At 39.9% G+C, this 20,899-nt stretch overlaps 2 protein-coding genes across 2 annotated transcripts in view; both read right to left on the reverse strand.

Annotated features, from left to right (window-relative positions):
• Nucleotides 1-1,781: 1,781 nt before the first annotated feature.
• On the reverse strand, nt 1,782-13,657 carry arhgap25 (Rho GTPase activating protein 25). Its single transcript, XM_046034888.1, has 11 exons — nt 13,404-13,657; nt 9,998-10,200; nt 8,628-8,715; nt 8,215-8,328; nt 7,467-7,671; nt 6,220-6,352; nt 6,000-6,073; nt 5,693-5,814; nt 5,011-5,165; nt 2,714-3,258; nt 1,782-2,221 (listed from the first exon to the last, which is right to left on the reverse strand). Exons 1-11 carry the CDS (start codon nt 13,465-13,467, stop codon nt 2,020-2,022), a joined length of 1,905 nt encoding a protein of 634 aa, XP_045890844.1. The 5' UTR covers nt 13,468-13,657; the 3' UTR covers nt 1,782-2,019.
• Nucleotides 13,658-15,733: 2,076 nt separating this feature from the next.
• Nucleotides 15,734-20,899, reverse strand: part of cds2 (CDP-diacylglycerol synthase (phosphatidate cytidylyltransferase) 2) — a 37,192-nt gene continuing 32,026 nt past the window's right edge. Inside the window, exons 11-13 of the mRNA XM_046035313.1 lie at nt 19,344-19,463; nt 19,014-19,117; nt 15,734-17,598 (exon numbers count right to left, since the gene is read on the reverse strand). Of these exons, the coding sequence (XP_045891269.1) occupies nt 17,463-17,598; nt 19,014-19,117; nt 19,344-19,463 (360 nt within the window). The 3' untranslated portion in view covers nt 15,734-17,462. The remainder of the gene's footprint in view (nt 17,599-19,013; nt 19,118-19,343; nt 19,464-20,899) is intronic.

Genomic DNA, 20,899 nt, shown 5'->3' on the forward strand with positions numbered 1-20,899 from the left:
ATTTTTCGGCAAGGCAGCATAGATCGTCAGAACACCGGCAACAGTTCAACGTTTAGTCCTAAGAGACGATGCAACTCCGACTCTGTTTGGGCCTGGAAATTCACAACCACAACCTGTAAGTATGCTTTATTGGTTGTGAATTATATTTAAAATAAACACGGCAATGTAACTTCACAGACTGTTCAAGTGCGGAGTTGTTGTAAACGTTGGCTAACACAACTAAAGTTATAGCTTTAATGCTAATGCTACACCTGATGTGAAAGCTACTGAGCAAACGTTCAAATTGTTTGGCCAATTTTTATGTAAAATTGAGTTGAAATATGGTGATTTTTGTAGTGGTTTATGGTAAGATGTGGAACAATGATGTTGTGGACTTGTGAGTAACTTATACCATCTGCTAGGTTACGGTCGCAGTCTGAAGCAGCTTTGTTTGGATCACACTACCTTGTTTCTTACGACCTGCCCTTCTCTGCTTCTGATTGGCTAGTAGTCCTTACCTTACATGTGCAACTCCCAACAAAGATTTTGTACAAGTAAGATGCATCACTCTGTAGCTCAAGAGCGGAGCGAACAACACACAGGGTGAAAAGAGGAGCTGCAGCAATGTGCAGTATGACAAAAATATGGTGTTTTTTGAAATTAAACCATGTAAACCTGTTCTGGTATAACCCCTAATTAAGATTTTGAACCTGAAAATGAGCAGAATACCACCTCTTTAATTTAGGAATGCCAAAGTTGCTATTTTTGGATTGAACCTTCCAAAAGGAAATGTATTGTGCTGATATCCAATGTCCAAATTTCATGATTTTCTTCTGCATTTCTCAGTGTTATGTTTTTTAGAATGGGAAAACTCCCAGATAATACCATTCTCACCACAAAATATCTATTAAAATCCATTAAGGTTTTTTCAGTCCACCTTACAAAACTAGGTCTATATACGCTTTTATTTGATAGGGTTAGGGTTACCCAATCAGAGGCAGAGTAGGGGGCAAGACTTGATGCAACGCTGGTGTCCGTCAAGTGAGACTTGTCAAAAATGGGGAACAAAATAACGTGTGCCATCACAGGTGGTTAGCCTCTGTCTGCTAGCTCCATCCACACTCCAGCTCTTTACCCATTTTTGGATTTGTCATCATTTCAGGGTTTGTTTAATTATTTCCTGTGCTGATCAAGTCCTTTCTCATATGTCTTTGTTTAACTTCACTTACTGTTTTGTGTTTTCCCACCTGTGTGATTGTTGACTAGCTCTCCTCCCCTCACTAGTGTATTTAGTCTGTGTGTTCCCCTTCCTCAGTGCCAGTTCGTCTTCATCCCTGTTTCAAGCGTTCTTGCCATTCCTTGTCTGTGGTTCTCTGTGTCTTTGGATTTATTTCCCTGGTCTTTGCCTATCGTTTGGATTTGGCCTGCTCCCTGTTGGATTTATTTGCCTGTTTGGTCTGCCTTTCCTGGTTTTGACCTCTACCTGCCTCACCATCTTGTTAACCTTTTGTTCACTGACTTGCTATTAAATCAAATCAACTGCACTTCCTTTGCCTCCCAGTCTGCATTTATGTCCAATTTCTTGCGTTCCCTGTTATCCTGCTTGCACATCCGCGACAGGATTAGCTGGCTGCCAAGATGGCAGTGGCTGGAGCCAAGGCACTGAGCTTCATAATTGCTCTTCTGAAACGTCAAAGGCAGTCATCACTGCTTCTTAGCAAAGTACAAATACTCAGGGTACAATGTTGTGTTGGTATAGTAGATATGTGGTGTAATATAATTTTATACATCAACAAAAACACTCACATTTGTGCTGTTTTATTAATTTACCACTTAAATGAAACATCAAATAATATCCTATTTACTCCAAATATGACAAATAGTATTTTGTGTGGCACTGGCACAAACAAATGAGCCAATAATTTATCCAATCCCACAATCCAGTGTCCCACTAGAGGACAATAGTACTTCCCATAACCAGTTCATGGGAAATTAGCTCAGAGTCATAAATCCATATACTAGTGAGTCTGAAAATGACTGTTAGGTAGGAGTATGTGGCTTTTTGGTGAGGAACTCCTGAATCTCTCTTTGCAGCTCCGCATTGCGTCTCTGGGCCTCGTCCCGGCTGCGTTCTGCATTTCTCAGGCAGATCTCCAGAGCAGCCACACGGCGTCGATCTTCCTCCAGAGCCGACTGGAGCTCTGCTACTGTGGTCTTCAGTTCCTCATTCTCCTTTTGCAGACTGCAAGAGAAAGTGAGAGAAAAAGAGGGTTCAGACATTTAGTAAAAAGTCCAAAAAGCAACTTTTATGGAAACAATGTCCTGTAGTGTACAAAAGAATCAAGTCCAAAAAGACTATGTAAGTAATAAGCCCTAAAAATTTTTTTAAAACAACCCAGGGGAGTGGGAATACTACTGCTGTTTTCAATATAAATCAACTTGTTCCAAATGTTTTCTGCAATAGGTGTCATTTTCTTGACAATATTCCCAACACAAGAAATACTGCACTTATGAAAAACCTATTAACTCATTATTTCACACTGCTATCATGTTGAAAGAAAAAGAAATGGCTGAATATGAAACAAAATTAGATGTCAAAACACACATTCTTTTGAGTGTAAGATCAAAAGAGCCAAATGCCCCCAGGAAAAAAAATTGTGTGTACCACGGGTGTGTAGTGAGTTAGTTGTGAGGTGGTCACTGTGTCTCCATGCGGTTCCTCAGCTGAACTCACCTGTCTACAAGCTGCTGGCTGTCTTGCTTCTTCTCACACCCGCTGTTGACCTGCTGAACTGAACCGCTCACTGTCACGGTCCCAACACTCTGTTGATGAGACAGCACCCGAGCAGGCCCGGAGTCACTGACAGGTTTTTGGGAGCCAGTAGTAGAAGAACCTGTGTTGTCACTTCCTCTTCTGGCTGTTAACCTATCCTCTCCTTCCTTTTTAGTCATCGGAGACCCCCCGAACAATGAACCTGAACTCCGGAGATCCAGTATCTTAAAAATGTCCTCTGACAATGTCCCGCTCTTCTCCTCCACGGTCTCCTGGATGTTACTCCACCGGTTGAGGGCGTCGGCTTTGGCTGCCATCCCGGTGAGCGGGCAGTTGAATGTGGGCAGGGTCTGAGTGCGTTTGCGGGGACTTCCAAGCCAGTCGTCTGTGGTAGATGAGAGAGGCTCCTGAAGTGTTTTTTGGGGGTTGCAGTTTCCCCTGTCTAGACCTGGACTGTCATTGTCCTCCTCTTCTTCTGGAGACTCGGATAGAGATGCGTCTCCCATCTGAGACAAACGCATAACAGAAGATTAATTACAGATACATATACAACATAATTGATATACTGTTTAGTGTATATACATGTATATACTATATAGATGTATACAGTATATACATGTATATACTATATAGATGTATACAGTATATACTTGTATATACACTTCGGTTTGATAAGGCTATAAAGCTATTAGCCTCAATCTATCTATCCATTCATTTGAGAGCACATAACCAACAAAGTGTTGGTAAGCAACTGCTAGAGAAAATGCATTAGACACATTTTTTTAATCTATCAATAAGAGCAAAGCTGGGTTTTTCAGAGATGTTGAGACTGAATCAAAATAAGTGCAAAAGCATACATACATATGTTAGAATTTAATGATGGCCTAGATGAGAAGTTTTCAAAGTGGGAGACGGGCCTCGCAGGCGAGCTCCAATGAATGGAAGTGAAAACTGTGACATTAGTTATTACATTAGTTATGGAGGAGATGACACAGAATAGCCAAAATGTGTGTGATTTGCGCAAAGAGGGAGTTCAGAGACAGCAGTTTTGGGGACGTTTACTGTCTTTCCCACTTTCTCAGAGTCAAAACTTAATGAATGCCAGACAGACCTTTTTTATGTTTTTGGTGTAGTCTGAAGTCATGTCAAACAACAATATTAATCTATATTGGCTCAGTGTCTAGGATCAAATAAAATATTCATCATCCACAGACACCCAGGACTTCCAAGTAAACTAAGGGGGGTGAGTGAACGCCTTTTTCCACGCTTTGAGTGATGTGAGGCTCACAGAACCCCCCTGCACTAGATAGTAGCATTTTATGTAGCACACAGTTACCCAGGTATATCAGTACCTATGCCAGCAGATACTAATACTACAATAGACTGTAAATTTGTAAATAGCTTCTCAATTTTAAATATCTGCTAGTATTCAGATGAAGAAGATCAGCTAGCATATAAGTGTGTTTTCACCATTTTCTTTTTTACCAGACTTCACGGCATCACAGGAATAGTTTTGGGAAACAAGCTTATTCACTTTCTTGCTAATAGATCACAACCACTCTCATATCTGTCCATAAAATATTAAACTACAGACAGTTGTCTTAGCTTAGCTTAAAGACTAGGAACAGGGGAAACAGCTTGCCGGCCTCTGTCCAATGGTAGCACAATCGCCTACCAGCACTTCTAAAGCTGATCAACCTGATCAATAGGCTATCCCATGTTTAATCTCTACAAAAATTTACAATTTGCCATGTATATTCTACTTGGCCCACAAAACAAGATTGGCTATAATTAAAAAGTGAGCTTTAGAGGTGGCAGTAGGTGGATTTTCTTACCTTTGGACAGAGCCAGGCTAGTTGTTTCATCCCTTTTCTCACCTTTATGCTAATCTAGCCGGGTGCTGTCACCAGCTACGTATAAATGGACAGACATGAGTTTGGTATTGGCCAGCAAGGAAGTCAATAATATTTCATGTTTGCCACCTGCCACTGTAAACAACTCTTGACGCTTGTGAAAACTTGTTTCTGAATGTGTGGCTGTTTTATCCAGATTTTGTCAACAAACTTGCCACATCTAGCCAACTTTCACGATGGATACATGGCAACTTCTTCCTACCAGCACAAGTTGTATTGGATATGCTGGTATGTGTTCTATGGATTGCTTTGCCCTGTTTTCAGGATACGTCATGTAACACCAGAACATGTCCTAAAAATCTGATTTTAAAAACAAAAGCTCAATGTGTGGTCAGCTGCTCGTACCTCTGCAGACTCCCAGCCCACAAAGCTTCGTGGAGTGTTCTTTTGGCTTTCAGCCTTGCTTGAGGGAGGGGAGGGAAGCACGTCTTTGGAGAGAGGAAACAGAGCCTCATGCTGTCTGATCATCACTGTCATCAGCTTCTGGATCTGAGGAGTCGCTGCAAAAAAACCCAAATACAAATGTGAAAAGATTATGATCACAATGTCTTATCTTTAGGTTCTTATGCAAATTCTTTCTTCTCTTTTTTCAGTCTTCTGAAATTTTACTTGAGCTGTACTACGTTTTTTTTTACAGTTCAGTTACAGTATAAATACTAAATAAAAAGAGTGCCAGCAGCATTACTGAGATCATAGTTAAAGTTTATGGAACTGATGAAGTAGCACACGGTTTGTGTTACATCATCAGTTCCACATATTATGGTTTCTAAATGAGACATGCCTTGATAACTTGTGAGGTATTTTTTTATATAAAAGGCTGGGAGTTTTCCCCCACTAAATATAGTGTCTAAAAAAGAGAAGGATGTAGTCATGTTGCAGTATTGCCACATTTCATTGCTTAATAATGTTACACATCAGTTGAATTCAGTGTGTTTTCTAGATGGTGAGCGACAGTTTTCACAACCACATCATTTCATGGTAAAGTAAGATAACACATGTTCAGGACACATCAGTGATCCGTTCTTACCCTTCATCACAGTGATGGGGTCTTCTATCTGAGGTTTGAGCAGGTTGATCCCCATCACTGTAGCCAAGTTCTCCACATTCATCTTATTCACCTTGGAGTGCAGCTGCACCTCAAACAAAAACCTGCGAAACAAAAATACATGATCAGCATAATTTACAGGAATGGGAACTGACCACAGAATGGCATTTAGCTGATGTTTTTAACCAGAAGGACCTCGTGAGATCTGTGACGTTGCCCCTAACCTCAAAGGCATAATGTTTTTTCTCTGGAATGTCCCATAACTCTTTGTGCTCCAGCTTCTACTCACCGGCAGACATAACTGAGGAGGTTGTAGTTCATTCTGGGGAGAAGAGCGATTTGTTTCTCCAACTTTTCCCAGCCCTGAGAGCAGACATGAGAAGGTTAAAGGACCCACACACTCACCTCTCCTTCACGTACAAACATATGCACACATATGCACGCAGTGTTTGCATTCACTCAGATGTATACTGACTTATTGTAGCCTCTTTTTTTTAAATAAAGCGTACCTCCGTGTTGCTGAAGTCCAGCAAGTTGGTGCAGTCAAGGAAGTCTTGGTACTGAGTCCAGGGCACCACAGGCTCAGGTAGCTCTCGCAGGTACAACTTGAGCAGTGACGCCACTGTGTGGACATCTGTGTCACTGCAGGTAATGACACATATCCAATGAACGTCCACTTAAAGTATAACTGACATTTAAACCTTAATCACAGAATGCAATATTAGACCAGTGTTTAATTTGGCCTTGTACATGGAGCTAGCACTGATTCTAAGAGTCTTGCATGTATTTTATAAAAACTGGAACCCACTACTTCATAGACATGCAGTTTGCTTGATTACCTGCTGTATATGGAAGCCCTGCACCTGGCTTAAATGTAATGTCTTGGATTTTGTGCAAATGTGTCTACTCCAAAAGTGTCCGTGAGTTTAGAGCTTTATCTTAGTGAGTTTTTTTTGTTCTTGACAAGAGCTGTGTAAATATTTTACTGGACTCATAAAAAGAATTTGCATTCTGGGATGTTGTATAAACAAGTTCCTCAAGATTCTTGCTGTTTTTGGACGTGTATATTTAACTGGTGCAGCAGTCTTGGGTTCTGTTTTGTTGTATGGACTCAGGGGAAATCGTAATTTTGGCCTGAAAGTTGACCTAAAGAATCATTCAGTATGCCTTGCTGGCTGTCCTTTGACCTGGCTCTGGCCATTTGACCTGGCTCACACTGGATTATAGACAAACAAGGTTAGGTTAAATTGATGTTTTAATTTAAAACAGTGCTCTGTCAGAGAAGCTAGTGATGTTGAGTAATACAGGCTTCCTCCTGTGTGCCTGCCAGAACAGGATGTGGTATCACCTTCAACTCTGAGCAGATAAAATCAGCCGCTGTGCATCTCTCTCATCTCTCCTTGCTTTCTCAGAAAAAAAGCTGATACTTGTGATTGACTAAGGTTAGGATATTTTTTCTCCTTATATAGTAGTGACTTTCTTAAGCATTTACCAACCAGGTTTAAAGAGGGCTAAAGATTATTTAATTTGAACAGTTTTTGAGATGTGTGGATAACCCTATTTCATATGTAGTATAATGCTGCATACATATGCACTATAACACTACTACTACTCAAATATTGATCAGGTTCAGGTTAAGTGCTTCCAATAAACAACCGGTGTAATAATGAGGTAAACATTATTAAAATCATGACTTCTGTTTATCTAATAGTTTATATGGCTTTAGTCTGTACAGAGGGAACCATGGGAGCGTTACCTGGGGAAGGAGGGCCTCTCTCCTGCATCAAAGGCATCTCTGAACTGTTTGACAGCATTGTCCTGACCCGGGAGGCGGAAGATGCCCTCCTCATTCAGGCCGTGTTCTTTGATGAACTCCACACACTTCTGCACCAGGATTGGCACCATGTGGGGCCCAAACCGTTGCTCATACGTTACTGTGTCCATGAGACCCTTTCCAAACACTGCAGAGAGGCATAGAGATAAGACATGACATATTGGTAATGTCCATAGAGTATTATCAGGAAACGGTTATAGACATTTAAATGAACTCCATTATTATCCTTTTCACATGGTCTTTGTAGCAATTATAGGGTGGTGCCTGTGGTTTTAACACGATTTGTCAGAGTGAAGAATTGTTTTATTTTACGTTTTGCTAGAATACTTCGACATTGTCATGTGGGGACTACTTCTTGGCAGCAAGCAGTGACTTTCTGACTTCCTTCTTTTTATCTTGGCCAAGCTTCTTTTCTTTTTTTGTACATAGACAGGCTAGTTGTTTGCCTCTGTTTCCAGTCTCTATACTAAGCTAAGCTAACCAGATGATGGCTCCAGCTATATATTTAGCTTACAGACATGCAAGTGGTATCAATTTTGTCACCTAACTCTGCAAGAAAGTGATGTCCAAATAAATATCCTTTTCATTTCTTGAAAAGTCTAGTCACATAGGATAGTTGTAGTGTCATTAATAACCTAATTTTCTATAACAAGATAAGGATTTACTGAACCTCCGCTTGTTGGTACTCCAATGACCTTGCGCAGAGCGCGGACCCACTCCTCCATGTCACTCTGGGAGTTTGCCATGAAAACATAAGGACATCGCTCTCTGTCTCCACTTGTACCTGCAGAATTATGGGTTTTGCAAATGCATCTTAGTACAGTGAAACCTGAAAATATCAAATGTACATAAAGATTTCCAGAGTAGATTGTGACTGCTATCAGTTTGTGGTCGTTTCTGGCTTGCTACTATGCAGGTAAGTGCTGTCCCCTACAAAACACTGGCATACAAGAAATGTTACTTAAATCTGTCTGTAACTTACAATGCAGAAAGATGACTCAAGGCAATGGAGAGATGTATCACTGCCTTCACACAAAACCAAAGTCAGTTTTGCTCCCTTTAAAGGGTCAATTGAATGCTTACGTGGTATAATCTCGAAGAGGTATTTCCCAGGGTCATCTGAGCTCAGAGGGAGTTCATTAACTTTACTGAACCGCAGCTGGATGACTCCCTGGAGACCAAAAAGCAGGAGCACAACACACAGAAAGAAAGCACATTAGTGTAATAAGAAAACCCCAAACCAGGTGTCTGTCATGTCAAGAACCAACCACTAATGTTTTATTCACTACATCCATTCATACACCACCATTATGCTACCATTAACATTAACTGTTCACTTTCCGGGTTACCAGAGAGTCCATGCAGTCTGTGTCTCGTTAATGTAGAAAAGGCTTCAGCAGGTATTTTCACTGCAGGTGTGAGGTCCTTATATTGTGGCGAAAATGCATCACTGCAGCTTTTTAGCAAATGTAAATCATATTGAAAAGTGCAAGAAGATGATCACTGCTGATGCATTATCATTTGATTTTGGGTCTATACATGTTCTATGAGCTTAAATTATAGCATGTACAGAACAGTTTATTACTCACTTCAACCTGTGTGTAGCCCACTTCCTTTTTCTCCACCCACAGTCCCACACCTTCCATCAGCAAAAGTGGAAATGGCTTTTGGGGCTTATTTATTAATATGGTCTATATATCTGACCATGATCTCTGCATGGATAGTTATAGCACAGTAAGGGATTTTGCTTCACCACATGCATATCCACCCCCAAAATGCTGGCTAGGAATGACACCATGAGAGTGTAACAGCATTTTTTGCCACACATGGAAGGAGAGGATGAACATCTTGTATTTGTCCCACATAGACAGATCTATAGCATAATAAGGTCTTGGCTGGATGGTCTTTCATTGTTAAAACATGAGCATGAACCAGTGGATTGGACATAAACGTGTAACAAAAAAGGACTTTCAATGGCAATAGGCCTCTCTTGTGAGACTTCAAGCACCATTAGTTTTGTTTACAGGAAGTGTGCAAAGTTAGCCACACAGCTAGAGTGTTTGTGGTGTTGATTGGAAATGATAAAGGACACATGTCTTATTAACCCATGAATTAATCTATGAATGTACAAGACATTTAATGTAAAAGTACAAAATTTAGATTACTAAATGTTGTAGTGAGATAATGCTGGTTCGCCTTTATTTCATCACTCAACATTAAAGAAGTAGAATATTGACGTGTAACAGAGACGTAGAAATTATTTTGATGACAAGTCACCCATTTGATGGGTGACATGTGTCAAATTCAAAACGTTATTGTAGGCTTTAATTTTGGAATATGTGATATTTGTATGAATTGCTTTGGAAATAATGTGCAAATGTGTTTTATGCCAATGCAAATGATAAAAAAAAACTTTGTAAGGGCTAAAATTAACTAATTTCCCAGTGTCTCACCTGGACAGTGGTCTCCTTGTCATCTTTGTGGTAGGTCAGCGTGCTTCCTCTCAGCACAAAGTAACGCTGCTGCCAGTTCTTGACTAAAGACCTCTGCTGTTTCTTGAGCCAGCCGGCCTTCAGTGGCCTCTCCATGGACCTGGGGGCACGGGGGGAGCCCTGGCAGGGGCCTCCCTCTCCAGGTATAACACTCTTGGATCGCGCTGCCAAACACCACAAGAAAGCTGTTGGTTAAAGTGTCATGAACAATGTGTTGTGTCACAGCCGGAGCTGCGGAACATTACCAAAACATCAGTGCTATTGTCAGCTGCAGCACAGCACTTCCTCTTTTTGATATGAATGCGCATCAGCCTATCACAGGGCTTGCTCTCTGAAGCCAATTTTTGTTCCCCTCTATATAGGAAATTGCAGGTCTGAGGTGAACAGTTTCCTGTGGAAGGTGCAAGGTGAAAGCATCTGTGATTGTTCTACATAAATAACATAGTGGTCTGCAAGAGACTGATCAGCAAACAGTAAGCTAGAAAGGTCATAGATTAAGTTCTGTGTGGACCTAAGATGAACTGAAACTGACACATAAATGTCATCCTATTTTGAGGCTTTTTAAGAATGTCACCCTTGACTGATACCCTTCAATTCTGTGCCTGCGAGAGGCCATGATATGATGGTTCAATGGAGTGATGAAAGAACAGAGGCAGAGGTCTACGTGGCCCAGAGGAGACAGAGTCAGATGGAGACGGTCTGAATAACACGCAGGGTGGTAGGACTGCAGCGATAACTGGATTGAGATTGTGCCCACTTGCTCAGTTGTTCTTAAATTCACCGTGTCTTGTCAAGCAAGATGACAGAGGAGAAGAGAAGAAGAAGGGTCACACTGGAATAAACAGGAAGCAGCCACATCATTGCCGGAGGGCCAGCAACACTTTGAAGGTCTCCACCTAGAAGTTTAAGTCTTTGGTCTAATTTTAACAGCATCACCCTCCCTTGATTAGTGGAAAGTTTAAGTGCTGTTGAGGAACACTCAGCCCACACACAGAGGCAATGTCACAACACACAATGCGTTTTGGACAAAAACACACACAGCTCCTTTAAACTGGCCTAAATCTGTGATGAGTCTACAGTCCCACTGCACCTCAAAGATGTGTCTCAGTTCCCACCATCAAAAGGAATTTATGTCAAGACAGAGACAGAGGAGAATGATATTCAGAGTTTCCCACTGACTGTGTGGAGGCTTTTTACATATATCACTACACCTAAAGACATTTGTAATTTCATCAGATTTCATGGTTAAATGTTCACCTGAAGACATTTTAAAGCCTGAATTTCCATCATTAAGCACGATAATTCATTGATGATAGGATCAAGATTTGTATGCACTTCCTCACAGATTATGGTCTGGCAGCATTCAAGCATGACAGAATTAAGACTGGAAGCAGAAGCAAATAGCTAGCCTGGCTCTGGCTAATGGACACAAAAATCCACCACCTCACTAATAAAACACTTTCTTGTTTAATCCTTACAAAAACCAAATTGTAAAAGTGGATGTTTTACAGGCCTTTATCTGGACCATATCTAAAAGTTTTTTTACTGGAGCTATTTCCCTCTTTCAAAGCTTCATGCTATGCTAAGCTAACTGGCTGCTGGCTGTATCAATATCAATATCAATATCTATATCTATATATATATATTTTTTATATATATATATATATATGTAATAATAGATAAAATAACCCATAGCTTATCATGTTTACACTTAAACAAACAAGATGTACATGTTAATTAGTGAGCTTTAGAGATGCTAGTAGGCAGACTTTGACATCTTTGGACAGAGCCGGCTATCTGTTTCCCTCCCTGTTTCCAGTCTTCATGCTAAGCTTATATGACCGGCCGCTGGATGTAGCTTCATTTTTAATGTACAGACATGTGAGTGATATTGATCTTCTATTCTAACTCTCGACAAGCAAGCAAATAAGCATATTTCCCAAAACTATTCCTTTAACCATGCATGAAACAGTGGATGAATGGATTTTACTGCATTAGGAAGAGTGAGTGTCAGTTAGTTTGTAATCTGTAAATCAACATTCACTCCTGCACGCTGACAGGTTTGTGGGTGTCCTTTGAGATCTTTATGAAAGGACAGATGCAGTATCGCACACTCACATGTACGTAGGCACAGTTACACACAGACAGCCACAAAGTCAGAGTTGTGCAGGAACTGAGCACTTGCATCAGTTTCCTGCTGAAAGCCTGTGTCACTCGGGTGCCAGGACATAAAATCTGTCATGGTCCACAAAACATCTCATGTTAAACGAATCATGAGGCAGCCATCAGCTTTCAGTTATGCTTTCATGCTAAGACAAGAGCATGATAATAATAGCAGCTGATATGGAGTCAACATGAAGCAGATTATATAAATGTGCTACAGGCAGCAACTTCCTTCCACAGTGCTGAGCAACCCCATTGATTGCAAAAACGATCAGAGCAAAAATGATGCACATTGTGAACAATAGCAGGACTGTAGTGTATAGAGCTTCACTCCCTGTGTAATATAACTAATATTATAAAGAGTACGGCCTAGACCTGCTGTTTGTGAAAAGTGCCCTGAAATCACTTCTGTTATGATTCGGCGCTATATAAATAAAATTAAATTGAAAAACCTCTATTATCTGAATGTTGTAACTGTTGCGGCATCCTGAGAGGAAACAAGGCATGTTATTGCACTAATTCCACCCTATGCAAACAGCGGTATGTACGGTATTAGTAAGTCTAGACTGCTTAACATGAACTGTAAATGCATGACTGCGCATAGTTTTGCATGCACACACAAAGTTTGGTCAACGTCTTATTGCAACCGCCAGGACTTACTTCTGAGTGACTGAAGAAAGGCGCTATGTTTCAATATAATATATAATATAGTCATTCTAAATTAGACGGCAGTGATTTGTGTAAAGAAAAAAATGATCCAAAACAACTCTGGTTACTTTCACCGCGTAACAAATAGCCACCAACCAATAAGCTCAAAAACCCACACTTAGAAAACAAGGCACAGAATCAGTCACCAATTATTATCAGATAAAAATCTTCTATGATAAAACTTTTTAATTTTACCTAAATGATGCTACCTTAATTACACTGTATATACCATTAATTGATTCGCAAAAAAAAAGTATTTTCTTGAAGATGAGTAACACCATTTTTAAAAAGTGTCTGCTATGTGGATATACATTTTTACTCTACTATCCTTGGTTTCATGAAAAATGAAACATTGTATCTTTTTTGACTATACGTCAGTTTGCATGCCTTTTGAGGACGATATCAGCTAAATGTCAAAAGTATAAAGTGCCTTAAATGTGAGGTAAGCACTGCACCCACACTGCTGACAGGGAAGGCAGCACGGCCACCGGCTTACCTATGCGAGCTGTCTCAGCCTTGAAGGTGCTGAAGTCCCAGTTACGAGGTAGTTTTAGAGACATTGTCCTTAACTCATAGCACAGGTCAGTGTTTCATTTCACACGAACACCCCACTGGAGCACATACACACACATACATAACACACACACACATTGATACACACTCAAAATACACACAAACTGGAGATATCGCAGATCACACTTCCTACTTCCTGTGTTAATCTTTCTTCTTCTTGTTTTTTTTGTTTTTTGTTTTTTTCAGCCCTTCAAAACGCGTCTCCTCATGTTGCCTTTACTTCCATGTCCATACTTGTTCTCATACAACAGAGGTTTCTGGTTGGGCTTCATATAGTGGGGAGTTTTCAAATGACTAATGTTCACTAGTGTCATAAAAAAAACCACATGCATGTCTTCAGAAGGGAAATAGTTTTCACCTCTCGGTTGGACGCCTTCAGTGAGTCGGTTCACAGCTCAGGCTGCAGCAGAGTTAAGTGTTAACAAAGCTGTATCTTAAAGTCAAAGCTAAATAATACAATTGGTTGTTAAATGAACTGAACATCTATTTCGAAATGGGGAAGACCAAAAGGGAAGAAACAAGGTCACACACAGAGCACGCCACAGTTTTTTTTTTTATACCTTTAATTTTTTTTAAACCAAGGCAAAGCACATTTTCAGCATCAAAGAGTACAACTTTTCTCTAGACAAGTGTACATCTCAACACAAACCATTGCACAGTTTAAGAATAACATAATAAACCAAGGCAAAGCACATTTTCATACAGCTTTATAAGAAAATCCATTTAATAAATGAAATGTCCACAAAGGGGAGCCTACAGTATGTGGGGGCAGTCACAACTCCCTACATTCCTTTTAGAGGGTCCTGGGTAGGATTCACAAAAGCAAAGTGGCACTGTGTTGATTAAAAAATGGCACCAAGGTGTTTCCTGGGGTGCCATGAAACAAACTAACAAAAATAATAATCAGTAGTAGTATGATTTACCCCTAATAGCCTCCATGTGGGCTTAACTGTGGGGGAAGTGGAATGTATCAAACTGCAGTGACAAAAGGGTCAAACCTTTCTGCTCAGATGCAGCATCACGCCGCAGACCACAGGAGCTCCAGCTCTCTCTAGTGGCTGTCTGTAACACTCGACAGAGAAATGGCAGTACAGAGCTGCAGGGCTAAAACTCCAACAGTAAACCACCGCAGGGGCAATAAAGCACAGGAAAAACAAGATATCTACGAATGCTGATTCACCAGTCACCACGTTACTTTCCCGGAAACTTCCCGTCTACTCAAAGGGAGACAACGTAACACAGTGCTACGAGTATCTACGTTGATTCAACTTGCACTGCAACACAGAAGTTGACACACAAAAGCTACCAGGGAAAGAGCCTAGAAAACACCCAACTGCACTAAAGCCACAGCAAGAACAGACAGAGAAAAAATACTTTCCTGCTATCTCAATAATCTCTCCTATATGGCATTAATGCCTTAAATATTCCTCTAACCAAAAATACTAAAGAACACTCAACATCTTTTTAAATGTACAATATAGTAACTTTGAAAAGGTTTGATTTGCTCACAGTAAATAAAACAGATGAAATGACAAATCAAACTGAATGGGGTGACATTCAAATATGGAGCAAAACATGTAAAGCCATACTTGGTTTACACAGCGGTTCCTTCCATCTGAAAAAAATACTGAAGTCATCTCTTACAAACTGATTACCATAATGAAGCAAAACCTAATTTTGGGTTACAAAAAAAACAATTTAAAAATATATTTAGATTTTTGAGGAGAGACCCCAAGGAGAGGACATTTAAGGTGGCAAAATGACCTTAAGCTATTTAATGAGATTACCATATATAGACACCTAGACTCTGAGCTCCACACCCCTGCTACACTGACTACTGTATGAATGTTCATATTGCTGATTTGTCAAATAACACCGGGTACAGAAATAGTTGTGCCTGGGTTACATTAACACCTACACTCAACGTCCAGAGTTCATTTGGCTTTCACTGACAAGAATCAATTCTATTCTCTGATTGGATAGAAACAAAATGATGAATGTGATCATAATGGACAGACTGGGGTGCCTGGTTGATTAATGAGTATGATAGGCTGATTCCAGCCTAACCTTTGTCTAACCAGAGTTGGACCTACATACACTGAATATACCATTAGTCAGTGTTAGTCATCAGTCAGTATGAGTTTAAATGGAGTCAATGAATCAGATGTAATATCAAAATATTTTCAAAAAAGTATGGGGGAAAATAAACTTCCAATCAAACTTCCTTATTTAAAATAAACAAAGCAGACTGTGTTAGTCGTTTTAAAGTTTATAGTACTCCATCAATTTGGGGGACTCAATTTGGGAGACAGACTAAAAGAATGACAAAAACAGATGCATCAGAGTCAGAGATATCCTGCCTTCTAGTGCCTTACCCTACATTTCCCATAATGCAACACAATCACGTTACATCATTTGTAACACAGGCTTTCTGTTACAATTTAAAGCCTCCAAGATCAATCCAAAATAACTCTGATAACATCACTATGACATAATCAAGGATTCTATTGTCTCAGACTGAACAAAGCTTCAGTCAATTCATTTACGCTTAAAAAAAAAAAAACAGAAATGAACTCAACACTGGAGACTCTTGAGCTTTTATATTTTACCACCAAATGAAACAAACATTTGTCAGCTGCATAAAACTCCCAGAATCCTACTGTAAAACCTCTTGAACACTGACTGCTGTGTATTCAGTAACAGACTCTGTTGGTAAACTCCAACCTGACCATCAGATGCACGAGATCTGACACACACTGACACACACACAGACACGTAAAGTTAACCAGTATCATATTGTCGGTTTCTGGTCCAAAGCTGTGACCACGGCAAAGTCCAACACACAGAAGCAGGTATTGGCAGTGTAAGAACCACGTTTGTGCCTCACTTGTACTGTCCCAAACCAACAATGTCACAAACAGAAGCCAAACTGCAACAATCCCACCACCATACTGAACATGTGTAAAACACAAAACAAACAGCTCCTTGTTAGAGATAAAAAAAAATATTAACACAGAATTGGTCAATTAAAGGTGCTGGTATCTGTCGCCCTGGCCTCCAGAGATATCTTTTGAATCCTAATTTAAAAAAAAAAAAAAAAAAAATTGAGCATTGCTAACTGCTCTTATGGCACATACCCAGCAGACAATTTGGGAATTACCAACTTTCAGACTGGATTCTGATTTGGAAAATGCACTGATCCCATAAAACACTTCAGGGAAAGTTAACCACTCATCTTAGGACATGCTTTATCCAACATATTATGTTGTCAGTGATTTGGCTGATCAAGAGAGGCTTTGAAATGATCACTGGCAGTGAAAACATGGGAAAAAGACACACACACACACACACACACACACATAAATGCACATGGCAGATGGCAAGGTGAATTCAGTCTGAATAAAAAAAAAAAACAGACACGACATTAAGATATAGTAGAACATACCAAATATAAAAACCATCTATGTATAAATAGAAACAATCACAACAAAGAAAATTAAAACTTAAATTTGGCGAGGGGGTGCAGCTGGATTACAATACAGTGATAACAGGGCTGAGAGCAGTGCATTAAAACAAAACAAACATTTCAATAAAATATAACACATTAATAGGTATATAGAGGATATCCTGTAAACGGATAGAAATGTACAGCTGACCAACATTTTGTCAAACAGTGTGAATAGATACATGTTGGCTATAATGGAAATGTGTGACAGTACAGTAATTCACTAACACAACCTGAAAACACTGGTGTCAGAAACATGATTCACATGATTATGGACACAAACGTGCTCCACCCTCACACCCAGAAGAAATGGAATGACCCATGGCTGTAGTTTTTTGTTGTTGTTGTTGTTCATTTTGTTTTTCCTCGCTCACACAAAGCACCACGAGTCTCCCAGAGCTTTGGGGCTACGCGGGGCCCTCGGGTGCTGCCCTTCCTCTCTGGTCTCCCTCTCAGGGCGAGCCGGTGCGGGTGGCTCTAGGCGGCGGCCTCCTCCAGCGCTGGCAGCAGGCCCTTCTCTGTCAGGTGAGCCTTCAGGGAATTGAAGATGTGGAGCTGCTGATCGACACGGAGGGCCAGGAGCTGCTGGATCACCTTGCTGGGGTTGGGGCCCCTGAGAGGAGGGAGGAGATAATCAAACATATATATCAGCAGAATGGTCTTTACTAAATCCCTTGTCCAAACAGTGAAGGTCAAATACCTTAGCAAGAGTAACTACTTGTAGGGGATGGATTAAAAAGTGTACTTGTCCACAAACTGCTACTATGACAGAGTTTAGGCTAACGTTAGTGGCTATGTACTGCTCATGGTAATTACTGGAGTTAGGGGAAGTTTACACTCCAGCAACTGCAGCCAAACATGCTATCCAAGATAGTGTCACTTTTTTAGCTAGTCCTCGTTCTCAAAGCCACTTCTCTTGAATAAATGAAACATGCTGTTTGGAAACAGAAATAACGCATAAAACAGACCATGCAGTTACTTGTCCAAGAACGTTATTCACTAGCGAGCATTCAAAAAGGGTTATGTAGAAACAAATTAACAATCTAACTGTACATTTTTCCTTATCATGAAGTATGGCTGGGCGATATGGCCAAAAATTTTATCACAATAAAAACATTTCATATCAATCGATATCGCGATATAGTGATTTTATTGATTTTATCATAATTGTTCTGAATGTTCTACCTCAGATTTGTGAAGTGATCCACTGTTTGGCCTCAAGTGTTGAACATAAAGGAGAGTTTAAACCACTAAACATCAGGTTTCTTCAACTTTCACTCCGGAGCAAAAATCAGCCTTTAAACACGAAAGAAATAACGATTTGATTCTTATTGTGATAATTATCGATATCGAAAGATATGAAACGTTTTAATCGTGATAACATTTTTTGCCATATTGTCCAGCCCTAGGTCAAATTATTATTCCTTTCAAGTTTAAGAAACCAGATGGTTAATTATGCGATTAAACTTCTTTATTGTCAGAATGTGACAAACACTCGATGCCAAACAGTGGATCACTTAACAAATCTGAGGTAGAACATTCAGAACAATTATGATAAAATCTTTTTCAACAAATATGACTAATAAATCTTTCAGTCCCTTTTCCACAACAAAATAAATATTTTAATAGAAAAATTCAGTGCCAATGTTTTCGTGATTCAAATGAATTAAACCAAACATTTATTGACGATATATTGAACATTTATTATATTGTTATTGAGGAAAATTATATTGCGATAATTATCATTATTGTTTTATTACCCAATCATGAAGTACTGTATACTAAGGCTAACTAGCTACCATGCAATATCTGGGACCTTTAAGCTTTACCTAATAGAATTGGTTTAGCACATCATGTATGTAGCCATCAAATTCACATTTAACACCCTTCTACTGGGATCTAGCTACAGCTGATAAAATGTGCCACAGACAGTTGTCATTTCAACTGGCAAAAACAATGTTAGCCGGCGAGAAATGAGAAGCTATTCGTGTCTACCTGTCTGAAATCAAGGACCCTTTGTATGCTTACCTGATGAAGCTAGCAATGTAGACATTAACAAATGTGGCCATGAGGTACTGGCAGTCAAATCTGTCCATAATGCCACCATGACCCGGGATAGTGTTGGCAAAATCCTGAAAGGACAAAGGACAGTACATGTGCTTGCACTGGTCCTCCAAAAACAGAGAGAGCAAAAACGACTCACAACAAACAGATGTAATATATAATCTTTTGCAAATATTTTATAAGTAATTAAGGACAATCCACTGTATACTCCGTACAAATCTAATACTATCAACAGTTGGACTTAACAGAGACAAGCAGACACACGGTGAAAGTACAGGTGTCCTTCATCCCTACCTTGATCTTGAAGGCTCTCTTGAAGCCGCTGGCAAAGAAGCCACCGAAAGGTCCCACAATGGAGGCAAAGGAGGAGAGAGCAATGCTATGGATCTGGAACGGATAGAGACGCACTGTGGTCTGTGGAGACAAAGAGCAAGTGTCAGACAAAAAACAGAGACCAGCTAATATCAACATTCAATCAGCGTCTGAACGTGGAACAAACATTTTTTCTTATCAATTTCCCATTTTTTTCTTTTGCATATCTTAACATGTTCAACTGTTCATGCATGAGCTGAAACTACCGACTAGATCCTGGCATAGACAAAAATAATTATATACAATAATACAAGACATATTACATTATATTTTCTTTTAATATTTTATTAGAACTTATAGAATTATATCAGTTAGGTATTGCAGGATTCTGCGCAAATACACTACACCATGAATATCTTCGATCCCTCTCACATTTTGGCATACTGACAATCGTACTGTCTTTTGAAATGTCGTTATTTAGTAGAGTAATGCAAAAAGACACAGTAAAGCCAAACAGATTTTATTTATATTTTTATATATATATATATATATATATATATATATATATATATATAAGTGAGAGACTGACTTTAGTAATTGTTTTGTTTTTACATTTGATACTGATTTCTTTTTTGAAAATTTTATTATTTTTTAATCAATTAATTAGTTTTAAAAAAAATTGTGTCTATTAATATACACACACAAACACAGTTTTATTTATTTTATTAACACACACACAGGCTTACTGTTGTATTCATTTATTTTCTTTTTTTATATTTTTTCTTTTCTTTTTTTTTTTTAAACACAAACGCATACGCTTTGATAACTTTATGCTTTAATTACTTGTTCAATGAAATGTAGGCGGTTGATTGTTCTTATGTACACTGCTCAAAAAAATAAAGGGAACACTTTAGGCTGATTTATTCTTCTGCGTCAAGTCGACGGCGTAGGCTACAGGGCTACGCAGAGGCTACGCCGTCACCTGAAGTGCACCTCCTCCAAAACGTAACTACACGTCGAGTCAACGTGGACCGTAAGCTCTGTGATTGGTCGGCTGGGTAGCCTCGCAACGTCCACTTAGGAAGCAACACTGATTGACAAGTCAGCGTAGTGTCCAGAGCATGGAGGCGCTACCAGGAGACAGGCCAGTACATCAGGAGACGTGGAGGAGGCCGTAGGAGGGCAACAACCCAGCAGCAGGACCGCTACCTCCGCCTTTGTGCAAGGAGGAGCAGGAGGAGCAAGAGGAGCACTGCCAGAGCCCTGCAAAATGACCTCCAGCAGGCCACAAATGTTATGACTCCATGAGGGTGGTATGAGGGCCCGACATCCACAGGTGGGGGTTGTGCTTACAGCCCAACACCGTGCAGGACGTTTGGCATTTGCCAGAGAACACCAAGATTGGCAAATTCGCCACTGGCGCCCTGTGCTCTTCACAGATGAAAGCAGGTTCACACTGAGCACATGTGACAGACGTGACAGAGTCTGGAGACGCCGTGGAGAACGTTCTGCTGCCTGCAACATCCTCCAGCATGACC

Source organism: Micropterus dolomieu, linkage group LG21, assembly GCF_021292245.1.
Source record: "Micropterus dolomieu isolate WLL.071019.BEF.003 ecotype Adirondacks linkage group LG21, ASM2129224v1, whole genome shotgun sequence".
Taxonomy (NCBI): domain Eukaryota; kingdom Metazoa; phylum Chordata; class Actinopteri; order Centrarchiformes; family Centrarchidae; genus Micropterus; species Micropterus dolomieu.